The sequence below is a fragment of the Sciurus carolinensis genome, chromosome 4 (assembly GCF_902686445.1).
Source record: "Sciurus carolinensis chromosome 4, mSciCar1.2, whole genome shotgun sequence".
Taxonomy (NCBI): Eukaryota; Metazoa; Chordata; class Mammalia; order Rodentia; family Sciuridae; genus Sciurus; species Sciurus carolinensis.
The window spans coordinates 39,060,200-39,083,480 of NC_062216.1; the positions used below are offsets into that span (position 1 = coordinate 39,060,200).

The 23,281-nt window shown below is 39.5% G+C and overlaps 1 protein-coding gene across 1 annotated transcript in view; it reads right to left on the reverse strand.

Moving 5' to 3' along the window:
* Mtnr1a (melatonin receptor 1A) overlaps positions 1 to 17,219 on the reverse strand; it is a 34,485-nt gene extending 17,266 nt beyond the window's left edge. The window contains exon 1 of the mRNA XM_047549988.1: positions 16,916 to 17,219. Coding sequence (XP_047405944.1) covers positions 16,916 to 17,108 — 193 coding nt within the window. The 5' untranslated portion in view covers positions 17,109 to 17,219. The remainder of the gene's footprint in view (positions 1 to 16,915) is intronic.
* Positions 17,220 to 23,281: the final 6,062 nt, after the last annotated feature.

Here is a 23,281-nt window from a genome sequence, read left to right on the forward strand (position 1 = left end):
CAGAAGCAAGGATGGAAGTTATTCGTGGGCTTAGCAACATAGTAAAGATCAATACATAAATATTGATCTGGCAATGGCCACTATTGCATTGATGAATGCTCAACCAACATTGGAGATCAACATCAATATGGCGCCATTCCGCAGAAAAATTGGTCACTGGTGGTAAGCTGACATCATCAAAAGGGAGAACACACTGTTCTGACTGGAACAGAAGTTCATTCTGGACAAGGAGTTGCTTTTCTTACTCTTTAATACCTTTAATTCTTTTACCAAACTAACATCCATGGACTTAAAAGAATCCTTTGTTCACCATGACAGTACTCCTTCCAGCACTGCTTCTGACTAAGAAATTAACTTTAAAACAAATGGAGTATAACAATGGGGTATGCTTCTAGAATTCATAGGACTTTCCATGTTTCCCATCTTAGAATATCTGGCTGATAGATGAGTGGAGTGGTTTTAAAGATTCTGTTTCACCACCAGCTAGGTTAGGCTATGGGACTGTCCCCCAGGATGTGGTAATGTGCTTTTAAAAAGTGATTAACATAAAGTGTCGTTTATCCCATAGTCATGATTTATGAATCAGAAAATCAAGACTGGAAATGTATTTTCCTTTTACAAGTACACTAGCAATACCCTAGCAAAATGCTTTCAACACCCTGGCCCTAAAACTAGTTTTTTTTTTGGTCTAAAGTCTTCACCAGGAGACAGGCCAATGGTTTTATTAAGCTGGAAGTTGGAATTGCCACCTGGCTACTTTGGGCTCCATACTGCAATTAATTAATTTAAAAATAAGGAAGTTACTATGCTGGCCAGGGTGATTAGTATTGATTATCAGGAGTAAATCAGGTTGTTGTTACACAAAAAGAGCAGGGAATTATGTCTTAAATGCAAGAAATCTCTAGATTGTCTTATTATTCCCATGCCCTATGATTAAAGTCAATGGAAAACTAAAGCAACCCAATACGGGCAGGTATATGAATATGCCAGAGCTTTAGGAATAAAGGTTTCAGCTACTTTAACCAGGCAAGAAACCACAGTGAGTGGAAGGCAGAGTGAATGGGGGATGGTAATTAAAGGTAATTATAAATTCCTATTATGACCATGTGACCAGTTGCAGAACTGAGCATTAAAATAACATTGACACTTCTTCTTTACCATGAATAAATGATGAATCTCTTTCCCTCTGCTCTTCTCCTGCCATCTAACATGGTTAGAAGTGAACCTTATATCCCAGTAATTAAGTTAGCATATCAAATGTGTAATGTGCCTCAGCTAGACAAATAATGAAAATCATGCAAAGATGGACAAAAAGACTATATTGTCTTTTGAGAAGAGGGTTAGTATGTTTTCATTTTTATGTTAATAAAATAATGTTGCATTATGTTATATGGAAACAACTCGATGTTCCCTTTATTTGGATAGACATCAAGATGTCAATTTCCTTTATTTGGATAGACATCAAGATGTCAAGGGGTGGGCTGTATTAAGTTTGTACAGTGTTAACTTAGTAAAATTGGCCCCCAGAATTCCCTTTCCTGCATAGCTATGGGTTAGCATCATCCACAAAAGAATTTTGTAGAAGATTCAGGAGGTGGAAATGCCCAGAAGTTTCAAGCTGGGAACTAGGTACTATAGCAGCTCTGTCATTAAACAGTGAAAGTCTTAGGCAAATGCTTTAAGAATGTCCTATTGTTTGCCAGATTCTTCTGTTTTATCAGTTTGCTGCTTTTTCAAAAATTCTATACTCTGCAAGCCACCAGCTGATTTGCATCTGAATGAATACTTCTGCATCACTTTGCTTTAATGTGAATTACTGAGAAATTTGTCACCCTGACATAAGCAAAGTTTGGGCCTTGAATCTAAGGTTTTCATCACCGTTGTTTCTATGGCACTAGCAATCTTGTTCTAATTTGATGATAATCAAATATCTGCAATGATGAAACCTAAGGATAGTTAATTTCCTTCTGTGTGCTCTCTTCAAAATGCTGACTACAGTTACCCATTACTAAACATGCTTGGTCTTCAGCCTGCTTCAGCACATCCTCCTTGCTCCACAGGCCTGTAGTAGAAGGTGCTAGTGCCTGTCCCAGGTCCCCTTTGACAAGCCTATGCACTCATCCACAAGGTTTCCATTTGGCTTCTATTTGCATCCTTCTCCAGAGATTTTCCTCAGTGGCCAATCCAATGGCTAACCCTGGAATACAGAAGGCCAGTTACCTTACCTCAAATAACAGCAACTCTTCGGATGGATCTATGTCCAGAGACCCCAACTTTTGAATCAAGCCAAGTCTAGGTTTTACCAGAAGTACCATTGTCTTCTGTATTTTTCCCCCCACTCTGTCCTACTTTGGTTTCCTCACTGCTGATAAGCTTCTGCTGAGAGTAACCTTCAACACAGCCTGAAAGCCAAATCTGTCTCAGGTTCTGTTTCTGGAAAATTTAATATAGATCATGCTGGGCTTGGTGGAGCATGCCTGTAATCTTTGGTCCTCAGGAGGCTGAGTGAGGAGAATCTTAAGTTGGAAGCCAGCCTGGGCAACTTAGCAAAATCCTGTGTCAAAATAAAGTGTTTTAAGGTGGTGGGAGGCAGGTGCTGGGGATGTAGCTCAGGTAGAGCACTTCCTAGCATGTGCAAGACTTCAGCTCTGTGACGAGATCAGGTGGTTTTCTAAGGTGGTCACAGGCTTCCTGGTAGAAAAGGAGGAACTATTTACTGTGATACCTTACAGAAACAAAGCTTACTGAGAAGAAGGAACCCGTTCTAAAGGTTTCCTGGTAATACTCTTCAATCTCTTCATCCTCACAGTGTGTGGACATGCTTCCAATCAAAGCAGCACAACACCACACACATTTGCATGTCAGTCTGCCTCCTTCCATCCTGGACTATGGGTATGAATCTTTGCATTCTCACTGTGAGCAGAGAACTTGGCAGATGGTAGGTGCTCAGGAACAGTCTGCCGGATGAATTAAATCTCCTAAGTCTCAAAGAGTCACCCATACAGAGGCAGAAATTAGTTGCTATTCTGAGGATTAAACCCAGGGTCTCATGTATGATAGGTAAGAGTTCTGCAACAGAGTTCTACCCCCAGCCCTTCTTTAAGTTATTTTGAGACAGGGTCTCACTAAGCTGCTCAGTATGACATTGAACTTGTGATCCTCCTGCCTCAGCTTCCTGAGTGGCTGCTCTTTGGCTCTCATCTACCAGGATGCTGGTTTTCTCAGTAGGCCCTACTCACTCCTTAATTCACTTAGGCTGCACTTTAACTGTGTAGAAAGCAAAAGTAGAGACCCACTGAAATACTATTCATAAGAATTAAAAAAAAAAAAAATACGTGAATTCATCAAAGTGATAAAGATCAGTTTTAGTCAGGAAAAAAAAAGTATCTCAAACACTCTTGGGACATGTTTCATTTGTTTTACATAGCAAATCCACAGATTCAGAGATAAAAAGTCTGGTATAATTAAGAATCCATTTATAAACCTGGGTATAGAAAAAAAATCCAAGTGCATAAATGTTAATGGTTTGACAAGGGATAGGTGACAGGCTGAAGGTGGTTGAGGCGTATTTTCTGGTCTTGTGAAGGAACGGGAAAGGCTGTGTTTTTGGACATCAAAGAACACATTCTGAAGCTTCAAAGGACTATGTTTTAGAAACTTGTCTTTTTAGATTACTAGAGGCAGTACGGACCCATAAGTTTAGAAACAAATCTATACCTCTGGATTCAAATCCTGGCTAAGACCCTTGCTAAAATGACCCAAGTAATTCATAGCTTCCCAGTGCCTGTCTTTTACGTGTAATAAATTGAGATTACACAGGCCCTGGTGAGGAGCTGAGAGAAGCAAGGTACACGTTTGGCTCTGGATGAATGCTCACCTTCCTGCCCTCTCCAGTACTGGGGATTGAACCAGGGGTGTCCTACCACTGAGCTACATCCCCAGCCTTTTTATTTTGAGAGAGGGCCTAGCAAAATCACTGAGGCTGGTCCCATATTTGCAATCTTCCTGCCTCAGCCTCCTAAAGTGGCTGGGATTACAGGCGTGCGTGCCACACCCACTTCTTATTTCTGTTCCTCAATGATGGAAACCGGATGTTCTGCTTCACAGAAGGTTCTTCCCCTGGTCAGAAAGTCACAGATAAGGAGGCTCCACCCATCATCCCTGCAATAGCAGGGGTCTCTCCAGGGCAAAGAAGCCTCTCTTACCCTCCTGTTCCCTTGGGTTATCAGCCGCCTCCTCTCTCAACATTTCAAGCAAGGCTGCCCATTGCACAGCCTCTATTTCCTTTCCACCTATTTTTCATCCACCTCCCTCTAATATCTGCATTTTGCCCATAACACATTATATAAACACCCCAGTCCTTTTTACAGTCTCTGAAATATAATATCCTGTTCATATCACACACTGCCCATGTCATTCTGTTTATATAACACTGTCCACACCACTCCTGTTCATGTAACACCATTCACGTCAACCATGTCCAACAACACACTGCTCACATAACACATGCACATCACACCCTATTCATAAAGCACACCATTCATACGCACTGCTCATGTCACGCCTTGTCAACATGTTCTTCATATAATACACCACCCGCATCATTCTGCTTATATAACACATGTCTGAATCACCATATCCTGATCATGAGACACTGCCCACATCACACTCGGTGCCTGTCACACTGTTCACATAACACACTGTCCCCATCATACCCCGTTAACATGATGTCATTCATATAACGAACCGCCCACATCACATTCTGTTTATGTAACATACTATCCACATCATACCCCATTACACAACATACTGTCCCATCTGAGAACATCTTGGCTCTCTTGCTTCCTTGATCCCACTTGTCTTCCTAGCTCCTCAGTCTCGTCCTCTATCTTGCAGCATCCCCAGTTCCTTGTCCTACTCTTTAACTTGATTATTGGCTTTGTTGCCATAAAGAAAGTTGATGAATCGATTTCCTTACTGGCTGTATAATATAATACCTATACAACAAAAGATAATGGTGCAGTTCAAGTCATTTGAAGGAAAGAAGCACAAATAACCCTCTTGTTCTAGTCTGAATTGCAGTCAGTTGTTTTTTGTTTGTTGTTTTGTTTTCTTTTTTTGTACTAGGGTGCTTTGCCACGGAACTACATCCCCGGTCCTTTTTATCTTTATTTTGAGTTAAAGTCTCACTATGATGCTAAGGCTAGTCCCATATTTGCAATCCTCCTGCCTCAGCCTCTGGGGTCACTGGGATTACAGGCGTGTACCACCATGCCTGGTTGTAGTTCGTTTTCAAGGTGCAAAATCCTGCTAAGAATTCTTCTTATTTTCTAGATCTAGTTACTCTTTTCTCAGAAGGATGGTTTAGGAAGACAGAGTGTGTACAACACCCATGTTATAGCTAAATTAACTTCAGCCTTTCCTCCTTATGCTGAAGACAAATTACTGATGTCTGCACAATCACTCACCTTAGAGAATATAAGATAAAATGCTAATGACAAATTTGTAATATTTCAGCCACAAACACAGGCAATCAAAAAAAAAAAAGCATAGGGCTGGGGAGATAGCTCAGCTGGTAGAGTACTTGCCTCAGGCCCTGAGTTCGATCCCCGGTACCGCCAAAAAAAAAAAAAAAAGCATGTTAACTCCTTTTAAGATACTTTATATACTCAGACATTTTCCCAACCTTGAAGGACTCCAGTTAAAAGAAAAAAAAAAATTAGTTGCACTTGATAGATCTAAATCGCTAAATTCCAAAAGAGAACTGTCATTATTAAAAGTAGTACAATCCTAATGTTGCCTATTTATGTAATAAAATTAAATCAATAAGAGAGAAAAAAAAAGCAGGAAAAAGTTAAGATTCTCATAAAAGTAGTTTTTAAAAATTCAAAATTTGACTCTGTTTTTGAAGATGTACAGAGGAGTTAAGGATCTGGAAGTGACAAATATTGCATTCTGCCTCAAAAATAATCATATATTCACCTGCCATACCTCTATGTTAAATAATTTATTCTGCTTGCTGCAATGTTACATTTAAGTCATAATGAACTTGAAGCATAGCAATCCACTTAACTCTTGCAACATCAGTATTGTCTCAAGTTAAAGAGTGGAGGAAACAAAGGTAAGTAACCTGACCAGGATCACAGATAATGGATGGCAGAGCCAGGGTTTACTCTAGGCCATCTGATTCCCAAGGCCGCATTCTTCAGAGGGTACAAATTTTTTTTAAAAAATGAGTCTACAATAGGACTGATTTTTCATGCACAAGAAATGCTTTCCCTATAAAATTACATACATAAATATATATATACATATATATATATAAAACAATCTTTTTTAAAAACTTATTTGGTAAATTAATATGTACACACACACACACACACACACACACACACACACACACAACAGCTGAACGTATTCCAAACTTAAGTAGAAAGGTAAAAAGAGAGAGGGAGAGAGAGAATGTTAAAAAAAGAACCCCCAACCACAAAATCTTCAAGTAGAGGGAACAATTAACAGTAAGCTAAAAGTAAAGCAAGAAACAAAAGGTATAAATGAAATTAAAACTAATTGGCAAACAAACTCTCAAAAGTAAAAATTAAAATGTAAGTCAAATCTTAAATAAAAGCAAATTAACAAGAGTTTGGGTTGCCCCAGAACTGTGTCCCAAGCCCCTTGTCCTCCACTGGCACACAGGAGACATCCAACGGGTATTTCAGTAGAGAAGAAGGAAGGGACACATGGGAGATGAAAGCACATATCCCTTCCAAGGTGACAAGAGAGTTTTGTATTCTGAGACATAGAAAATCATAAAAAGGAAATCACTGATCATCTGCCATGAAATAGCTACATGAGAAATTAAATAGCACTATAAGTTAGCAGGCAGCTCTCAAACCATCCTTTGCCAACAGGTGTCCTCCAGGCTGTGTAATTTCTTCAAAAGATATGGAGCCAATGTATTATTCTCATGTAGCTCTGTTTTGTCTCTATCACTGACTCTTTTTTCTGAAGTGCTTTCATTAATTCTGACTCCAGTAGATGTTATTTTATGTGTGGACTAGTTTTCACATTTCCCTAGTTATCATCTATTGTCCTTTCATCCTCATGTAACAGCTTTTAAAAATTCTCATGAGTGCTTCAGGCTCCAGTTACCATCTACCAACCAACTTTCAAATTTCTCTTGAAAAGCTTTTCTGCTGTATGTTTCTATTCTTCAACTTTTGTTTTCTCTCATGTTTATTTGAAATAAAAAGAACAAAAATTTTAAAGTACTTTGATGGAAATTTCTTTGAACGTAGGAGCCATGTTTTATATAAATTTAGCACAATTTCATTTTGACAAATCATTAAGAATTTACTGATCAGTTACATTCTGTCTCATACTATAGGATGAAATGACTATTTATTCAAATGAATAATCAATTCAGTAAGCACCCAAACTGTTCAGTGTCAAAACAGGTAAGCGCCCTTTGAAACCCATAAGCTCAACAACTCAATTACCCACAATAACCTGAACGGTATTCAGCACCAAGTAGATATATTTTATTTCTTATCCCATCTTCTGAGACTAACTTCTTCAATGTGATTGCCAAATTGTACAGCTCCATGGAGGATAAGACGTTAGCATCTCAACCAGAAAACCCAGAAGTTTACTTCTCATCTGCAGCATTATCAAATTTCACTGGAAGTTAGGGAGATATCATAGAGAATCCTCAGGAGTCAGGTCAACTTGATTGGCCAACCTATTCGAACGGTGAGAAAGCCAGGGAGATGATTAAGGGACTACCTTTATGAAGAGACGGAGATGAGATGATATTGATGATACCACACAGAGTTATGCAAACACACAAACACATCTTTAAAAAAATATCTACTAATTTCCTCTTTGGTAACTTAGAAAACCCTAAGAGAGTATGTGATTTTTTTCTTTTAAAAGACAAAGTGTTTTTAGCGAGCTAATAACTTCAAAATAGTGAGGAGGGAGGGGAAAACTCCAGACACCAGGTAAAGATCTTACTATTCACCTTAGATACTCTAGTTATTATTTTTTAAAGGCGACAATAAAGAATGCAGAACAAACTCCAGAGAACATATGGAGATTTAAAATGGCTTTCAATGCTGACACTTTTCAAAGTAGGTATTTAAAAAGCAGAATCATCAAATGTTAGTAAAAACTAATAGAGGAGGTTTAACCTAGGACTATTTTATCCTTATTTAACTTTCAAAATTGCCAAGAGAAAAATGATCCAGGAAGCTAAAAAAAAGTTCTATCTTATCCACGATTAATTTAATTGTGAAAACTGCTACCAGGAATACTTTCTTATGAGAGAAGCAGCTAGTGGAACCTAAGATCAGACTCAAATTCAAGCATTTACTAGGGAGTCTGAAACTATTGTTCTAAAGTTTCTAGGGGATTCTTGGAATTACTCTGGCAAATTCATAAAAACTTGAAAGAGTTTCATAACAATATACCACACAAACCAGGAAAATTAAAAAAAATTTTTTTTTAAATCCTAACACTTTAAGCAGTTGCTACACATGCAACTTAAAACAAAAAATCAATAGAATATCTTCAAAAGTAAAACTTGGCTTGAATCAGTAAGTTCAACTATCACAGAGAACTACTAAAAGAAAAGGACATTAGTTCTAACAAGAAATCTATCAGACGGGAGACTGTTTGAAGCATGGACTTTGTTGACTTGAAGTCTTCTCCAAGTCTGCACAATAGAGTGTAAGCCTTAACTTTGTGAATTGGTGGTGTACTTGTCCAAGAAAGTTACTGTAGTTTCTAGAACTAATTCATTTAAAATTGGAAAAGTGTGGATAATAAAATCATTAGTCTGTGAATCTGAGATCTGTTTGTTGTGGAGAGATAATGGGAAAATGATAAAAGGGAAAGCTGAGACATAGAGAATTTGTGTAGTATTTGTAGAACATCATTAATGAGCATTAGCTCCTTACATTTCTGGCTGATTTCACTTTTTACCAATTCATATTGTTTGTTTGTTTGTTTGTTTTAAATACACTTAATAAGAATTGAACATCTAAAAATTTAAAAACAACTAAAAATGAATCATAGAATATATAATAGAAATAATACAATAATACTATAATTTGTACAGAACTTTATAACTTCAAAACGGTTAAGTGGAGACTAGGTGGGTGGATGGATGGACAGATTGATTAACCAGCTGACTCTAGATTTATCTTTTCAGTTTATCCCATGAGAATGGAAGTATGAACCCCACTGGATGGATGGAGAAACTAACTAGACCTCAAATACACTACAAATAAAAGTATGCACATATAAGACTCAACTGGCATGGATCTCCTGACTTTAATTCCTGTGCTCCTTTCACTTTACCACACTGGGGTGTGTTCTGAAATAAGAAATGCAGAAATGCAGATCATTTAACTGAATTTGGGGTTCAGATCTCTTATCTGCCCAAGGATAATATGAGCGAATAAAACAAATTATGGGAAAGTGCTTTGAAAACTGAAAAGTGCGGAGTCCATAAATACAAAGCACTAGACATTCCTAAACAAGAAGTTATTTTTCTATCTTATAAAGTCAGAAGTCAGACCAAACCAGCTATCTGTAAAAGCATGACAGGAAGTCCAATTCTACTACCAGTTTTATACTTTAATTTTCTCATGAGAAGCTATGTGGGTCCCAGAGCACCAATCCATGGTGTCTCAAAAATGCTTCCAACGCTAATTCATGAATAAACTTTTAAAAATAAAACTGTAGAATTAAAAACCTAATTTATATAATCATTGGGATTGGTTTGATATGGGTAAACTATCTGGATTTTAAGTAGAAATGTTCAACAAAAAGATGGCCAGCAGTTTTTGTAAAATCGATTACAGGCCACAAAACCAAGAAGGAGGATAAAGTTTTATAGAACTAAATCAGATTTTTCAGGCATACTGTGAATCTGCTCCAATTACTCAGTCCCAAAAGCTAGACTTTTATCTATTCTATTTATCAGATGCTTAGCTCTGATGTCTATTAATATGAGATGAGAGTATAAGACACAAAATAAGTCTTACGAGAAAAAAATATTCCTGATAGGATAAAATGATTTAGAAGGAGCATCCAAAACACATTAAATTTTTTTTTTCTTTTGGAATTTGGACAACTATCTCCTATACAGATATTCTGTTTTCTGATTGTGCTTGTAAAAATCCCACAGAGCACAAGTCTTCCAATCAGCAAACCATGTGGCTAGTCACTTTGATTACCCCAGGAGAGCATCCTGAATTGACTGTGCAGGAGAGATGGTCTGATTCTTTCTTTTTGGAAATGCTCATAACATGGTGAAGTGCTTATCTTCCATTCTCCTTTGAACACCTGGTGAGAGCTACGTGCTCACCTGTGTGAAGCCGAGCCCCGCTGTTCTCCACAGGTGTCTTGTTACAAACTGAATGATCCAGCTAGCAGCCCATTTAAGCCATTCCTCCCCAGTACGTACATCTTGATGGGGTCACTACGCTTCTAATCTTTCACGTTGGCTCAACTAAAGGCAAGAAAGTTAGCTCAGTAAGGAGAATTGCTCGCTGGCACACACCACAGCTCAGAGCTGATCGTGAGCATTCCCTGCTTACCCAGCCCAGCTCATGAGTCCCTGCAGAGGTCCTGGACACCGATCCATGTGTCTCAATCAGAAATGGTCCCACCAAAGGAGGCTTGAATTATCCTGTGTGTTGGTTACGTCATTCTCTTTCCAGTGGGGGAAAAACGTAGGGAGTTTTTAAAACTTGTACACAGTCCTTAGGAAGTAAAGTGGGGGAAAACAGATGTCATTAAGAGATCATTTTCTTGCTAAGCATAATGGTGACTGTAATCCCAGTGACTGAGGAGGCTGATGTAGGAGGATTGCAAGTTCAAAGTCAGCCTCAGCAACTTAATGAGGCCCTAAGCAACTTAGACCCTGTCTCAAAATAAAAAATAGAAAGGGCTGGGATGTGGCTCAGTGTTTAAGTACCCCTGGATTCAATCCCCAGTACCCTCCACCCCCCAGAAAAAGGGAGAATGGGGAGGAGAGAAACAGGGAAAAAGTGTGAGAAATGAACGAGAGTTTAGGAAAAGGGAAGCATACTTTCCTAAAGCCACGTGTTCCCAGATCTCTGATGCCTGTAGTCTATGTATACCTACATGTATGATACTGTATTCATGAGACTATGTATAACAACGTAGCATTATAATTTCCAACTATGTACTGAGCTTAATAATCATGAAAATCAAAGGACTTCTCCATATAATATAATATGATTGTCCCCGAAAGAGGAACAATTTATGAGCATATACTTGTACAGTTATCCCTTAGTATCCACAGCAGATTGATCCCAGGATCCTTGTGGTTACCCAAACCCAAAGGTGCCTATATCACATGATGTGATATTTGCATGAAAACTATGAACATTCTCCTGTGCACTTTACACCATCTCCAGGTTACTCATAACACTTAAAACAAGGTGAATGCTAAGCCAGACACAGTAGCATACTCCCAAAGTCCCAGCTACTCCAGAGTCTCAGACAGGAAAGTCATGTCAGCCTATAATCTGAGACCAGCTGAACAACATAGCAGACCCTATCTCAGGAAAAAACAAAACCAAAACCAAATGTAAATGTTATGTAAAGGTTAGAAAATATTGGCCAAAAATGTCTACACATGTTCAGTACAGATGCATTTTTTTCTGAATGGTTTTGGTCCGCACCAAAATCATTGGTGGATCTGTGGATGCAGAACACACGGATGCGTAGAGCTGACTGTCCTTGTTTCTGCCCCATCTCTGACATAAAATCCATCCTCCATCGTCAGTCTTTCCCTGAGACCTCTCCTGACATTTCTGAGGCAGTAAATAAAGCATTCCTCTGATCCCTTAACCACCACTGTCCCACTCTCACAGAATCCCAAGAGGCCAGGAACTCAAAGCCAGGTAGGTTGCTTCCAGGAGTTCAGAAATCCCAGGTGACTTGACAACTCTGAATATTATTCACATGGTTCTTTGCATGATTTTGTGGACTAGTGTAAGAGCCAAACATGTAAAATTTTCCTTTAAGAAATTCATAAAGGAATTTATAGAATACAATATGCATGTAAGTTTAGGGCTGCCATTTTTTACTGGTACACACAGACACAATTAGGAACCAGAGATTCGAGCGTGGTTTCTACTAAGGTGGAATCCAATTATGGTGATGAAAGAAGAATGGAGGTCAAGGAGTCAGAAGCAGACAAAGGGAAAGAAGGAAGGGAAAACAAAGAGGAGAAAGGAATGGAAAGGGAAGGAGGCAAAGAGAAGAGAAAGTCCAGGGTAGGGTGCACGATGGTCAAGAGCTCAATCCAAGTGTCTCCGTGGGGAAGGCTACAGCACTGACCACATGGTGCTGAGGGTGCAAAGGTGATGGAGAAACCAGTGGGCTGCGGAGAAGCCTGTGTCGCCTGAGTAGTGGACACTAGCAGAGTCAAGTCCCACATGGGCAATGATTTGTTTCTAAATGGTGGAAGGCAAAAAAAAGCAGACTGGTGATTTTCAGAACTCAGGCTTAACCATAAATTCTCGTCGAGTTGTGCAGATTTGTACTACCATCTGGCAATACCTTTTTTTTTTTCAAGTCCTTTCTGAAAAGTATATGCATATATAGAAATGCATTAAGCTGTACACTTCAATTTTGTGCACTTTACTATGTGTAAGTCGTGCTTCAATTTTAAATAATTCTTTTAGTAAGCATGCCTAGGACCTATAAGCATCTTACAACAGCCCTACTGCAGCCAGGGTTCACACCTTGGATCTCAGATCTCTGAGGCCACAATCCACGTTTTCTCCATATTCTGCAGCCTCTCTGAGGCGCAATGCAGCAGGGACAGAAATCATATTCTGTATGAACCTGAAGGGAACAAGTGCCAGAATAGCAGAGCACAGTGTCAATCATCTAGTTGTAGTCACTCTAAGGAATTTTTATTTTTATTTATTTTTTTACAATTACTGACAGTTTATTCTGCTGTGCACCCAGATTTTTTTTTTAAATAAGCATGTATTGCTTTAGTTGTGCATTCTTCTAAAAAGTATTATGATCTTTTCTTCTAAAGCAGAACAAACTGGACATGCGTGCACCTTTCTTAGATGGGTCAGAGTCATAATTAATAAATGGGTTATTGTACTGTAGGGTTTCAGGAGCAGTTAATAGTAAGCAAGGTTGTCTGTTTCTTCAGAGAGCTTCTGCAAAAAGTTATGCTTGTTTAAATTGTCAGACCTACAGTGTGTGTGTGTGTGTGTGTGTGTGTGTGTGTGTAGTAGGGATTGAACTCAGGGCCTTCACCCACACTAAACCCAGGCTCTACCAATGAGATCTCAGGCTCCCATACTTGTTTTTAATGAATCTGTTTCCACTGTGCCGTTTGCCTGCATATGCCTATCTTTCTCTTAATTTACTGCTTACATCAATAGGGATCTAGACCTTAGCATCATAGTTTTATGGAACTCTGTTTTAGAACAAAACTGGATGTGGTTAAGAGCCTGTTATTTTTGCTAATTTCCATTTTTTGGCTGTGTCCTACACAGGTTAGATCTCCAGATAGTCAAATTTTACATAGGCAAGATATTTTAAATTCTCGCTTTATATTTTCTTTAATAAAAGTTGTACAATTTACATATGAAAAGTATACAAGTCACAAGTCTGATTTTTAGCAAACTAAAAAGTAAAAAATACTCAAAAACACAATAGCATCACCGGCTCTCTTCCTTTCAAAGTATTCTCATAGGCTTCATTTTACTAAGTAATTGCAAAAATCCTGTGAGGCTAAAAGATCAAATTATTCTTTGTATTTGATAAATGTGGAAAATGAAATTTGGATGATACCTGATTTCTCAAATCAGGAGGTAGATAACAGCAATGATAAAATCTTAGTATTCCACCACAAGGATCTTCCCAGCATATTATGAAAGTTACTCAGAAAATATAAGGTGAGTATCAATTCTAGTTATCAGATTTTGGACAGGACCACAGCAAACATCCTGCCAGTACTTTAAACCTTAGTGGTTGTTTGGACAGTGTCTGACTTGACTAGCCAATGCCTTTCCAGTCAGGCAGTTAAACATTCTGAATTTCTTCCTTGGGAAGTCAAACACACCAATATACTCCCTTAAGGGGAAGAAGGTGCATAAATAACTCTGTACGTATACCAGGTTTACAAAAGAAAATATTCCTTCAAAGCTTAGATGCCTTAGTATTCCTACCTTGTTTTTCCATTCTCTCTCTTTTCATCTTTTCATCTGTAGAGCCAACAAAAGAAATTTGGTGGCAATGGAGGTCCTGAGCCACCCTAAGAACTTTTAATAAGTGCTATTGTTTGGATCTGAATATTCCCCAAAGGCCCATAAGCTGAAGGCTTGGTTCCCCAAGGCAGCAGTATTCAGAGGTGGGGCTTTTGGGGTGACTGGATCAACAGGGCTCTGACCTCATCACTGGATTAATACTGATGGATTCATAATCTGGTGGCATTATTAGGAGGTAGTGGAAACTGCAGGGGATGAAAACTACTTGGAGAAAGTAAGGCAATGAGGTCATGCCTTGGTTCCCCCTCATGCCCCACACCTCTCTCTCTCTCTCTCTCTCTCTCTCTCTCTCTCTCTCTCTCTCTCTCTCATTGCTTCCATGACCATGAGCTAAGCAGCTCTGCTCCATCATGCCTTCTCCTCATGATGTTCTATGATGTTCTGCCTCACTACAGGCCCACTGGCCACAGAATGAAACTTCCGAAACCATGAGCCAAAGTAAATCTTTCCTCTTCTTAGTTTTTTTTTTTTTTTTTTTTTTTTTTTTTTTTGGGGGGGGGTGCATTTTTGTCATAGCAATGAAAAGCTGACTAATACAATAAGCATCCCAAAACTCATATTTGAATCGACTACTTCTATCACTATTTCAAATTATCAACTATTCTTGAAAGCCTCAAATGGTTTGATTAAAGTTTTCCCAGTCAGATATGAGAATGCAATGTTTTATAAATGGTCCTCTCAAAAAGCTGTTGAGGCAAATAAAATACAAAATAGTGTGGAAGGTGCATTTTTCATAAAAACACACAGGAATCAGAATTGTTCCAGGCATGTGAACATTTTTTGGACAAATGTTACAAAAGATTCAAATTTCCCAAGGGCTGTCGTTACTGGTGCCAACCAAGCAGGACCTGCTCTAGACAATCCTTTTGTGAGTTAAACCCCACACAGTGCTTCCAGTCTATAAGACCAATGTGTGTCCTTAGGTCTCTGTAAAGTGGGTAACAGGGTTGACCTGAGGATTCACTCCATTAACACAAGCTCAGAACCATATCTGACCCCTGGAAAGTTGCTATTTTTTTTCCAGTTCTAGTGATTGAACCTGTGGGTATTCTACCACTGAGCTACATCCCCAGTTCTTTATTTTTTAAGACAGGGTCTCTTAAAGTTGCCCAAGTTGGCCTTCAACTTGCAATCCTCCTGCATCCGCCTCCAGAGTAGCTGGGATTTTCCAGCTAGAACTCTGAGTGCTTCATTTTTTTGGAGGAAGGGTACCAGGGATTGAACTCAGGGACACTCAACCACTGAGCCACATCCCCAGTCCTATTTTGTATTTTATTTAGAGACAGTGTCTCACTGAGTTGCTTAGGGCCTTGCTTTTGCTGGCTTTGAACTCTCAATCCTCCTGCCTCAACCATTCTTGAGGTTGTACATGATGTGGACTGTTACACTGGTGGCATATTTATATATGAGCATAGGAAAGTTATGTCTGATTCATTCTACTGTCTTTCCTATTCCCATCCCTCTCCTTTCCCTTCACTCCCCTTTGCCTAATCCACTGAACTTCATCCGATCCCTTCTTGAAGATAGAATTCCTCTAAGTTAAGCTAAACATCTAAATGGAGGTTATTCAATTTACTAATTCAAATTCAATTCATATTATTATGTCCCTATTAATCCTTGTGCACTGCTCCAAGCATTACAGAAAACAACAACAGGGGGGTGGTCTTCTCAATAGGAAATAAACAAAATTAGAGTTTTCATCGATATCTGATTTAGAACAAAAATACCACTTTGGGCAAATATTCAAGCACACCATTTTTCCCCATCCCTTCTCCCAAAAGTCCGCCTCCAAATAAGGGGCAGTAAACCAAGCATCTCAACAATATTTAGAGGTATGAACATTCAATGGCTTATTTACAAATTGTCCACCAGCTCCTACCCAGGATAAACCAATTTCAATTCATTGCCAGGAGGAAAAAGCAAGTTTAACTGAAGCACAAATTAGCTCTGGCTGTATATTATATGTAAATGTATTCTTTACTACAACTATTTTTAAAATGCAAACTTATTTACTTGCATGAGCAAAAGTGCTTTCCAAAGCAAATTTAGGAGCATATGGGTTTTTTATTCAATTATGTGCTAATAACAGAAAACCACTCCTGACAACAAAGCTAAAACAGTTGCTCTGTCATTTTGCCAGTTTATATATTTTCTCATATTTTAGCAAAGTTGGGAAAACTAATTTATATGTAAAACCAAGCAACTGATGAGTTCATTGATTTGATTTGAAAGGGCGTCTTGAGGAACTTTCTCAACCTGGACCCGATGCCTCTCCGTCTAATAAATCCCAGAAATGGAAATCTAGAGAACCGGTTTTCCCCTTTAAAGAAAAGTGACTTTGGCAAAGTTTTCTACTCCTGAAGGACTGGAGACTTCTGATTGTTTTTGTGAAAAGTCATTTTAGACGGGCAGGCTGAAGACAAAGTAAATCCACATCCTTCAACCTGCAGCAGGAAAAAATGATCCCAATTTTTAAAGAAAAATTTATTTGATCTTTTTAGCTGGGGTGGCGGGGCTACCCTCTGACAAGGTGCCCGGCAAGGGGGCTGGCGCTGGGCGAGGCAGGGGCCACCTACCTGCGTTCCTGAGCTTCTTGTTCCGATACACCGACAGGATGACCAGGAGGTTGCCCAGGATGTCCACCACGATGGTGAAGATGAGGATGAAGGCCAGCGCGGAGGCCTGCCAGGAGGGTCGAGGCCGCGCGCCCTCCTCCCCGCCGGGCGCCTGCTGGGAGGCGTTGAGCAGCGCGCTGCCGTTGCCCTTCATGGTCCCCCTCGGGGCGCCTCAGGGCCGCGCGCGCATCGCCCCGGGCCGCCCGGCGCCCTCCGGTGCCCCAGCGCGGCGCAAGCCGCTGCCCCACTTTTTATGGCTCCACCGTCTACTCCTCATCCCAACTGCTCCTTCGCGACCGTCCTGCCCGCTCCACCCACCTCCCGACGGCACGACACCTACTCTGCACTTGGCGGCCACCGCCTGGTGACACCTGCGGTCCGCCGCCGCCGGGGAACTTGGACTCGGAGGCCCCCGGGGCACGTGCCAACAGCGCCCCCGTGCGGGAAGCCGGGGCGGAGAGCAGCGAGAAGCGGTTCAACACAGGGGACCAGGCGCTGTCGCACTGCCCGGTTGTTTCCTCTCTCTGGAACAGGACATTTCAGCCTGTAGGGCCGCACTCCATGGGCTTGAGCCCTAAATCGAATTGAAGCAGAATTTCTTAGCCACGATGTGCCCCAGTCAATAATCTGCAAAATGGAAATAAAATAGTACCTAATTCATCAACTTCACAGTTTGTAAGATATGAAAATAGTCAAGGAATCTTTTCAGTCTGGTATTGCACCATTTAAGACTTGGGCTGGATGTTTCCGATAATGAAATGAGATTACAAAAGAAAAATGTAAGAATCGGTATTGGCAGATGATAGGAGTATTTCCTAAAACACCAGCAAAAATGAGACAGAACACATAATTAGATAGAACCGACACATAACAGAAATCAATGTAAAATTGCTAAGAAATGGCTTAACCAGCTGTGTGCAGAATGAGAAAGAAAAAAAAAAAAAACTCAAAACTTTCTAGGAATCATGAAAGGAAACTTACAGGGCAACTATATCATTGTTTTCACATTGAAAACTTGACATTTTCATGTTCTCCACAGATTTTATGCCACCTCAATAGAAATACCAACTGACCCTAAGATTCTTTTGAAAGAGTAAAAGAGAAAGTGTAGGGAAAGGAATTTGCATGAGTAGGTGAGAAGTGTGATATATATTAAACTGTACATTTAAAATTATACTAGGTAAGCCAGGAGTGGAGGCACACTATAATCTCAGCCACTCAGGAGACCGGAGGCAGGAGGATGACAACTTCCACTGTGTCCCAAAATAAAAACCGTAGCTCAGTAGTAGAGCATCCTTGGGTTCAATCCCCAGTACAAAAAAAAAAAAAAAAAAATGAATTTACAATAAGTAAAACTTCATCAAAATATAAAATGTACATTGAGAAAATTAACATTTTAAATCAGTGGAGAGAGTGACTATTAAAGCAAAGATGGATTTAAAGAAAATGTCAGTAAATAGTTCTACAACCTTGGGGTGGAAAGGAATTCTAAGCATGAAAACAAAAACAGGATGGAAAATAATCATAACCATAGGAAGAAGGGTAGAAGCAATCGTTGACTGAGCACTTGATTCCTAGCACTGGGATCATTATTTTCTATGCATTGCCTTGCACGATGTTAATCTTACAAGGTCTGGCTTTGCTAAGACCATGTTATGGATGAGAGGTTAGGTAATGTGCCAGAATTAAGCCACAAATAATGGGTGGGGGAGGGATTTGAACTTTGCTCTCTCTGCCTCCAAAGCTATAAGTCTCATCACTAAGTGATAGTGCTTCTTGGCAGTGATAGATTTGACTAAAGAAAAGTTAAAGGTCTTGGCTTAGACATGATGACACATGCTGATAGTCCCAACTGCTCTGGAGTCTGAGGCAGGAGGATTGTAAGTTTGAAGCCAACCTCAGCAACTTAGCGAGACCCTATCTCTAAATAAAATACAAAAAAGGGCTGAGGATGTGGCTCAGTGGTTACGTAGTTAAGCTGGGTTCAATCTCCAAATACCAAAAAATAAATTAAAAAGTTAAAGGTCTTCTATTAAAAAAAAAATCATAAACTAGTAAAAGTCAGATAAACTGGGGGAAAGATTTATGTCATTATGTCATATCTAAGAGACAGAAGCATGAATGACCTTATTTATATAAAGAACTTTTTCAAATTAACAAGGAAAAAATAGAAATATGTCTAAAGGTCATAATTAGACAATTAAAAACTAAAACTTTGGTGTTGGAGTATGTGGCTTAGTAGTATAATATAGTACATGCTTAACATGCATGAGGCCCTGTGTTCAATCCCAGCACCCAAAAGAAACTATAAAGTTTATATGTAACCCTTTTTAAGAAAAAACAAAGTGATAGTATGTTATCATTCCAGCTATCACTTTTAAAACAAAGTGTGATTTTTTAAAATGCAAGGGAAAAGCATTCCTACCCATTACCTGTAAAAATTTTAAGTTAAACACGTTTTACTTATAACGTGTTTTAATCCATCTTTGCTTTAATAGTCAATTACTCTCTCCACTGATTTAAAATTTTAATTTTCTCAACGTAAAATTTTGTTAAACACATTTAAAAGCATTTTAAGTTAAACACGTTTACTCGGTAATTCTAATGGAAAATAATTGAACAAGCGTTCACATATATAAGGACACAAAGTTGTTCCTCACAGCATGGTGTGTAATACAGTCCTACGTCACTTAAAGATGGAGATATGTTCTAAGAAGTGTGTCATTAGGCTGTTTCCTGTTGTGTGGACATCACAGAGTGGACTTACACAAACTAAGGTGGCTACGAGGTCTCTGGGGCATACGACTATATGTGACCACTGCTGTGTATCTGTTCCAAGCTTGACCAAAACATTATGTGATATGTGTCTGTGCTTACAACCTAAACCTCCTATAATTGGAGTTTTGAGGAAGAAATTAATACCAATACAGGAAATGCAATGGTACAGGTGGCTAATTCTCTTCCAAAATGGGTTGCCTAACCAGTGGTGGGGTGTACATAGAATAGCTCAAAATCTCCATAGCCTGGAGAAAGAGAAATGTGAAGTTGGGAAAAGATATCTGAAAAGAATGCAGACATCTCGGACTAGAAGGAGCCAGAGAGGGTATCACCACCTCTCTCCGCCCGCATCAAAATGTGAGGAACAGACTCCAAGCAGCCAGCTGCTGGAGTCTGAACTGAGACTGGAGCTGCCACACAAGGAACAGGGCTATGGTGGTCCCCGCCTACCTTGGACACTACATACAGAAACCAAGAAGAAACTCTCGGCAGAAAAGAGTGGAATCTAGAATACTCCCAGTTAAACATCTGTGCTATCCATGGTACAGCCCAAATTACTGAACACGTGAAGACTCTGTATCTATCAAACATATTCTTAAGATACAACAAAATCAGTCAGATCCACCCCCCTAAATTAATCAGATGTGAACTAATCCCAGCACAGAAATGGGAAATCTCAGGAAACAATTACAAAGAACCAAATGGAAATTCTACCAAAAAAAAAAAAAAGAATTCCTGAAATTAAACTGGATGGACTTAATAGCCAAGTGGGCATAATAAGAGGAAAGAGTAAATATATGTAAAGATAAATCAATAGAAATTATTCAAGCCGGGTACAGTATCACACTCCTGTAATCCCAGTAACTCAGGAGGCTGAGGCAAGAGGATCAGGTGTTCAAGGCCAGCCTTAGCAACTTAGCAAGGTTCTAAACAACTTAGTGAGACCCTGTCTCAAAGTAAAAAATAAAGAGATGAGGACGTGGCTCAGTGGTAAAGTGCTCCTGGTTTCAATCCCCAGTACAAAAAAAGAAAAAGAATTATTCACAGAGAAAAGTTATCTTTTAAAATGAATAATAACAATGAAAAACTCAACACCTAGCAAGTATATTAATTGGAAGACTATCTATAGGGATAAAATGGTATAGAAAAAACATATTTGAAGAAATCACGATCAAAAAAGTTTCCCAAACTGTAGGAAAGACATAAATCGACACCTACAAGATACTAAGTGAATGTGAAGCAGAATAAGCAGAAATAACCACACTAAGGCACTTTGTAATCAAAATGCTAAAAGCCAAAGAGAAAAAGCTTTAAATGCAAAGCGACATATTCCATAGTGGTGAACAATTAACACCAATCAACAGCTGACTCATCAGAAACTATTAATCTTCTATTACTGTCATAACAAATTACCTTAATTAAAGGTTTTAAATGACATCCCATTTACTATCTCACAGTAAAAGAAGTCCAGGTTCAGAGTGGCTCACCTGAGCTCTCTGCTAGGGGTCTTAGAAGGACAAAATTAAGTGGTCAGCAGGGTTATCTTTCTTTCTGGAACCTCGAGGGATAAATCCACGTTTAAACTCCTCTGCTGTTGGCAGAGTGCACCCCCATGTGGCTGTAGGACTGAGGTCATCCTCAGCTTCGGAGGCTACTACATTCTGACTCATGGCCCCTTCTTCCTTCTTCACACCGGCGCTCTTACTTCATCTCCCTAACTTGACCTTCTGCCTCATCTCCTCCACCTCTAGCTGGAGAAAGTTCTCTAGCTTCAGGACTTGTGTGATTAGATTGGGCCCAACCTAATAATTCAGATGAATTTCCCTATCTGAAAAGGCCCTTCCCCAACCTAGTGAAAGATTGTCACTGGTTCCAGAATTTAGGGCATAGATGTATTTGGGGGACAGAGACCTTGAAGGACCAGAGAAAGTTGGAAGCACCTGTAAAGAACAAATTGTCAAACCAGAATTCTACATTCATGAAAATAGCACTCAAGAATGAAAATAAAATAAAGACATTTTTAGCTTTAAAAATCATTAAAATATGCAGGGCACAGTGGGGCACGCCTGTAATCCCAGCAGCTCAGGAGGCTGAGGCAGGAGGATCTCGAGTTCAAAACCAGCTTCAGCAACTTAGTGAGGCTCCAGCAACTCAGCGAGACCCTGTCTCTAAATAAAGTATTTTAAAAAGGGTTGGGGATGTGACACACTGGTTAAGCGCCCCTGGGTTCAATCCCTGGTATCAAAAGAAAAAAAGAAAAAGAAAAACGTTAAGATAAGTTGCTGCTGGCAGACATACAGTATAAAGAATATTAAAGGGAAGTTCTTTGGGGCTAAAAGAAATAGTGCCAGTTGGAAACTCACACTTTCAGAAACTAAAGGAAAGTATCAGAAGTGATAAGTAGCTGGGTAAATACCAAGAATAGTTTTCTCCTTGCTCCTAAATTCTTTGTAAACAACATAATGTTTAAAGCCTAATTTATAACATTGGTTTGTGGAATTCATAAATATAATAACTATAAATCCTGAGGAAAAGGCATGTACGTTTGCTAATTTCTATATTTTCCATAAAGTAGCAAATTAATAACCAGAGTGGACTGAAAAAATATGGATTTTGTAATCCTTAGAGCAATCATTGCAATATGTGTGGCCTGAGCCCTTAGTCCCAGCTCCTTGGGAGGTTGAGGCAGAAGCATGGCTTAAGCCTAGGAGTTTGAGTCTAACCTGAGCAACACAGTGAGACCCAACTATAAAAGGCGGGGGTGGAGGGGTGGGGGGAGAGACTGTCCTTATCAGATGTTCAGGAAAAGGAATGAAGTCGTCACAGTGGGACGGGATTTGTCTGTCAGCGAAGGTTAATAGAGATCTGCTTCTCAAGTGGAGTTAAGAAATTGCCTCATTGATTTCTCAATAAACGTACTTGCTGCCCCTCCAAAAGCTTGCTGTACACAAGCACCAGATACATTAGGACACCTCTTTTTGTTTTTTTTTTTTTTAATCCAGGGAGAAGATGCTGCAATTACATACATTGTAAATTTGAATATTGCCTGCTGTGCTCAAATAAAGGACAATGATGAAGTATAAACACACACACACAAGAAAAATTCCCAGAACCCAGCGGCCTCCAGAATTTGCCTGATGCTAAAGCAACAGGGACTTGTCCAAGATTTGATCAACTTAATTCTGCCTCAGTGTAACACTGAGCTGTGAGTTCATTTCTAGCTGGGCTCAGCCCTCATCTTAAACTGTTGTCCCTTTGATCTCCATAGGGATATTTGTCCAGAGCAGCCTCCACCAGGGCCTGCATTCCATAAGCCATATCATCCCAAGCATCTACTGAGCATTTCTGAGAAATTGCAGGAAATCAGAACATCAGTAACCCAGGGAGTACAACCGTGCAAATAAGGGTTTTTTTTTACCACAGGAAAAGGGTGTGGAATGGCACGTGTGGACGTGTGCTGGAGAGGAGACATGTTCAATGGAGATCGCCAGGTGCAAATATTTCATTAGCAACGGAAGACTGCACAGTGATAACGACAGAGTTTCCACA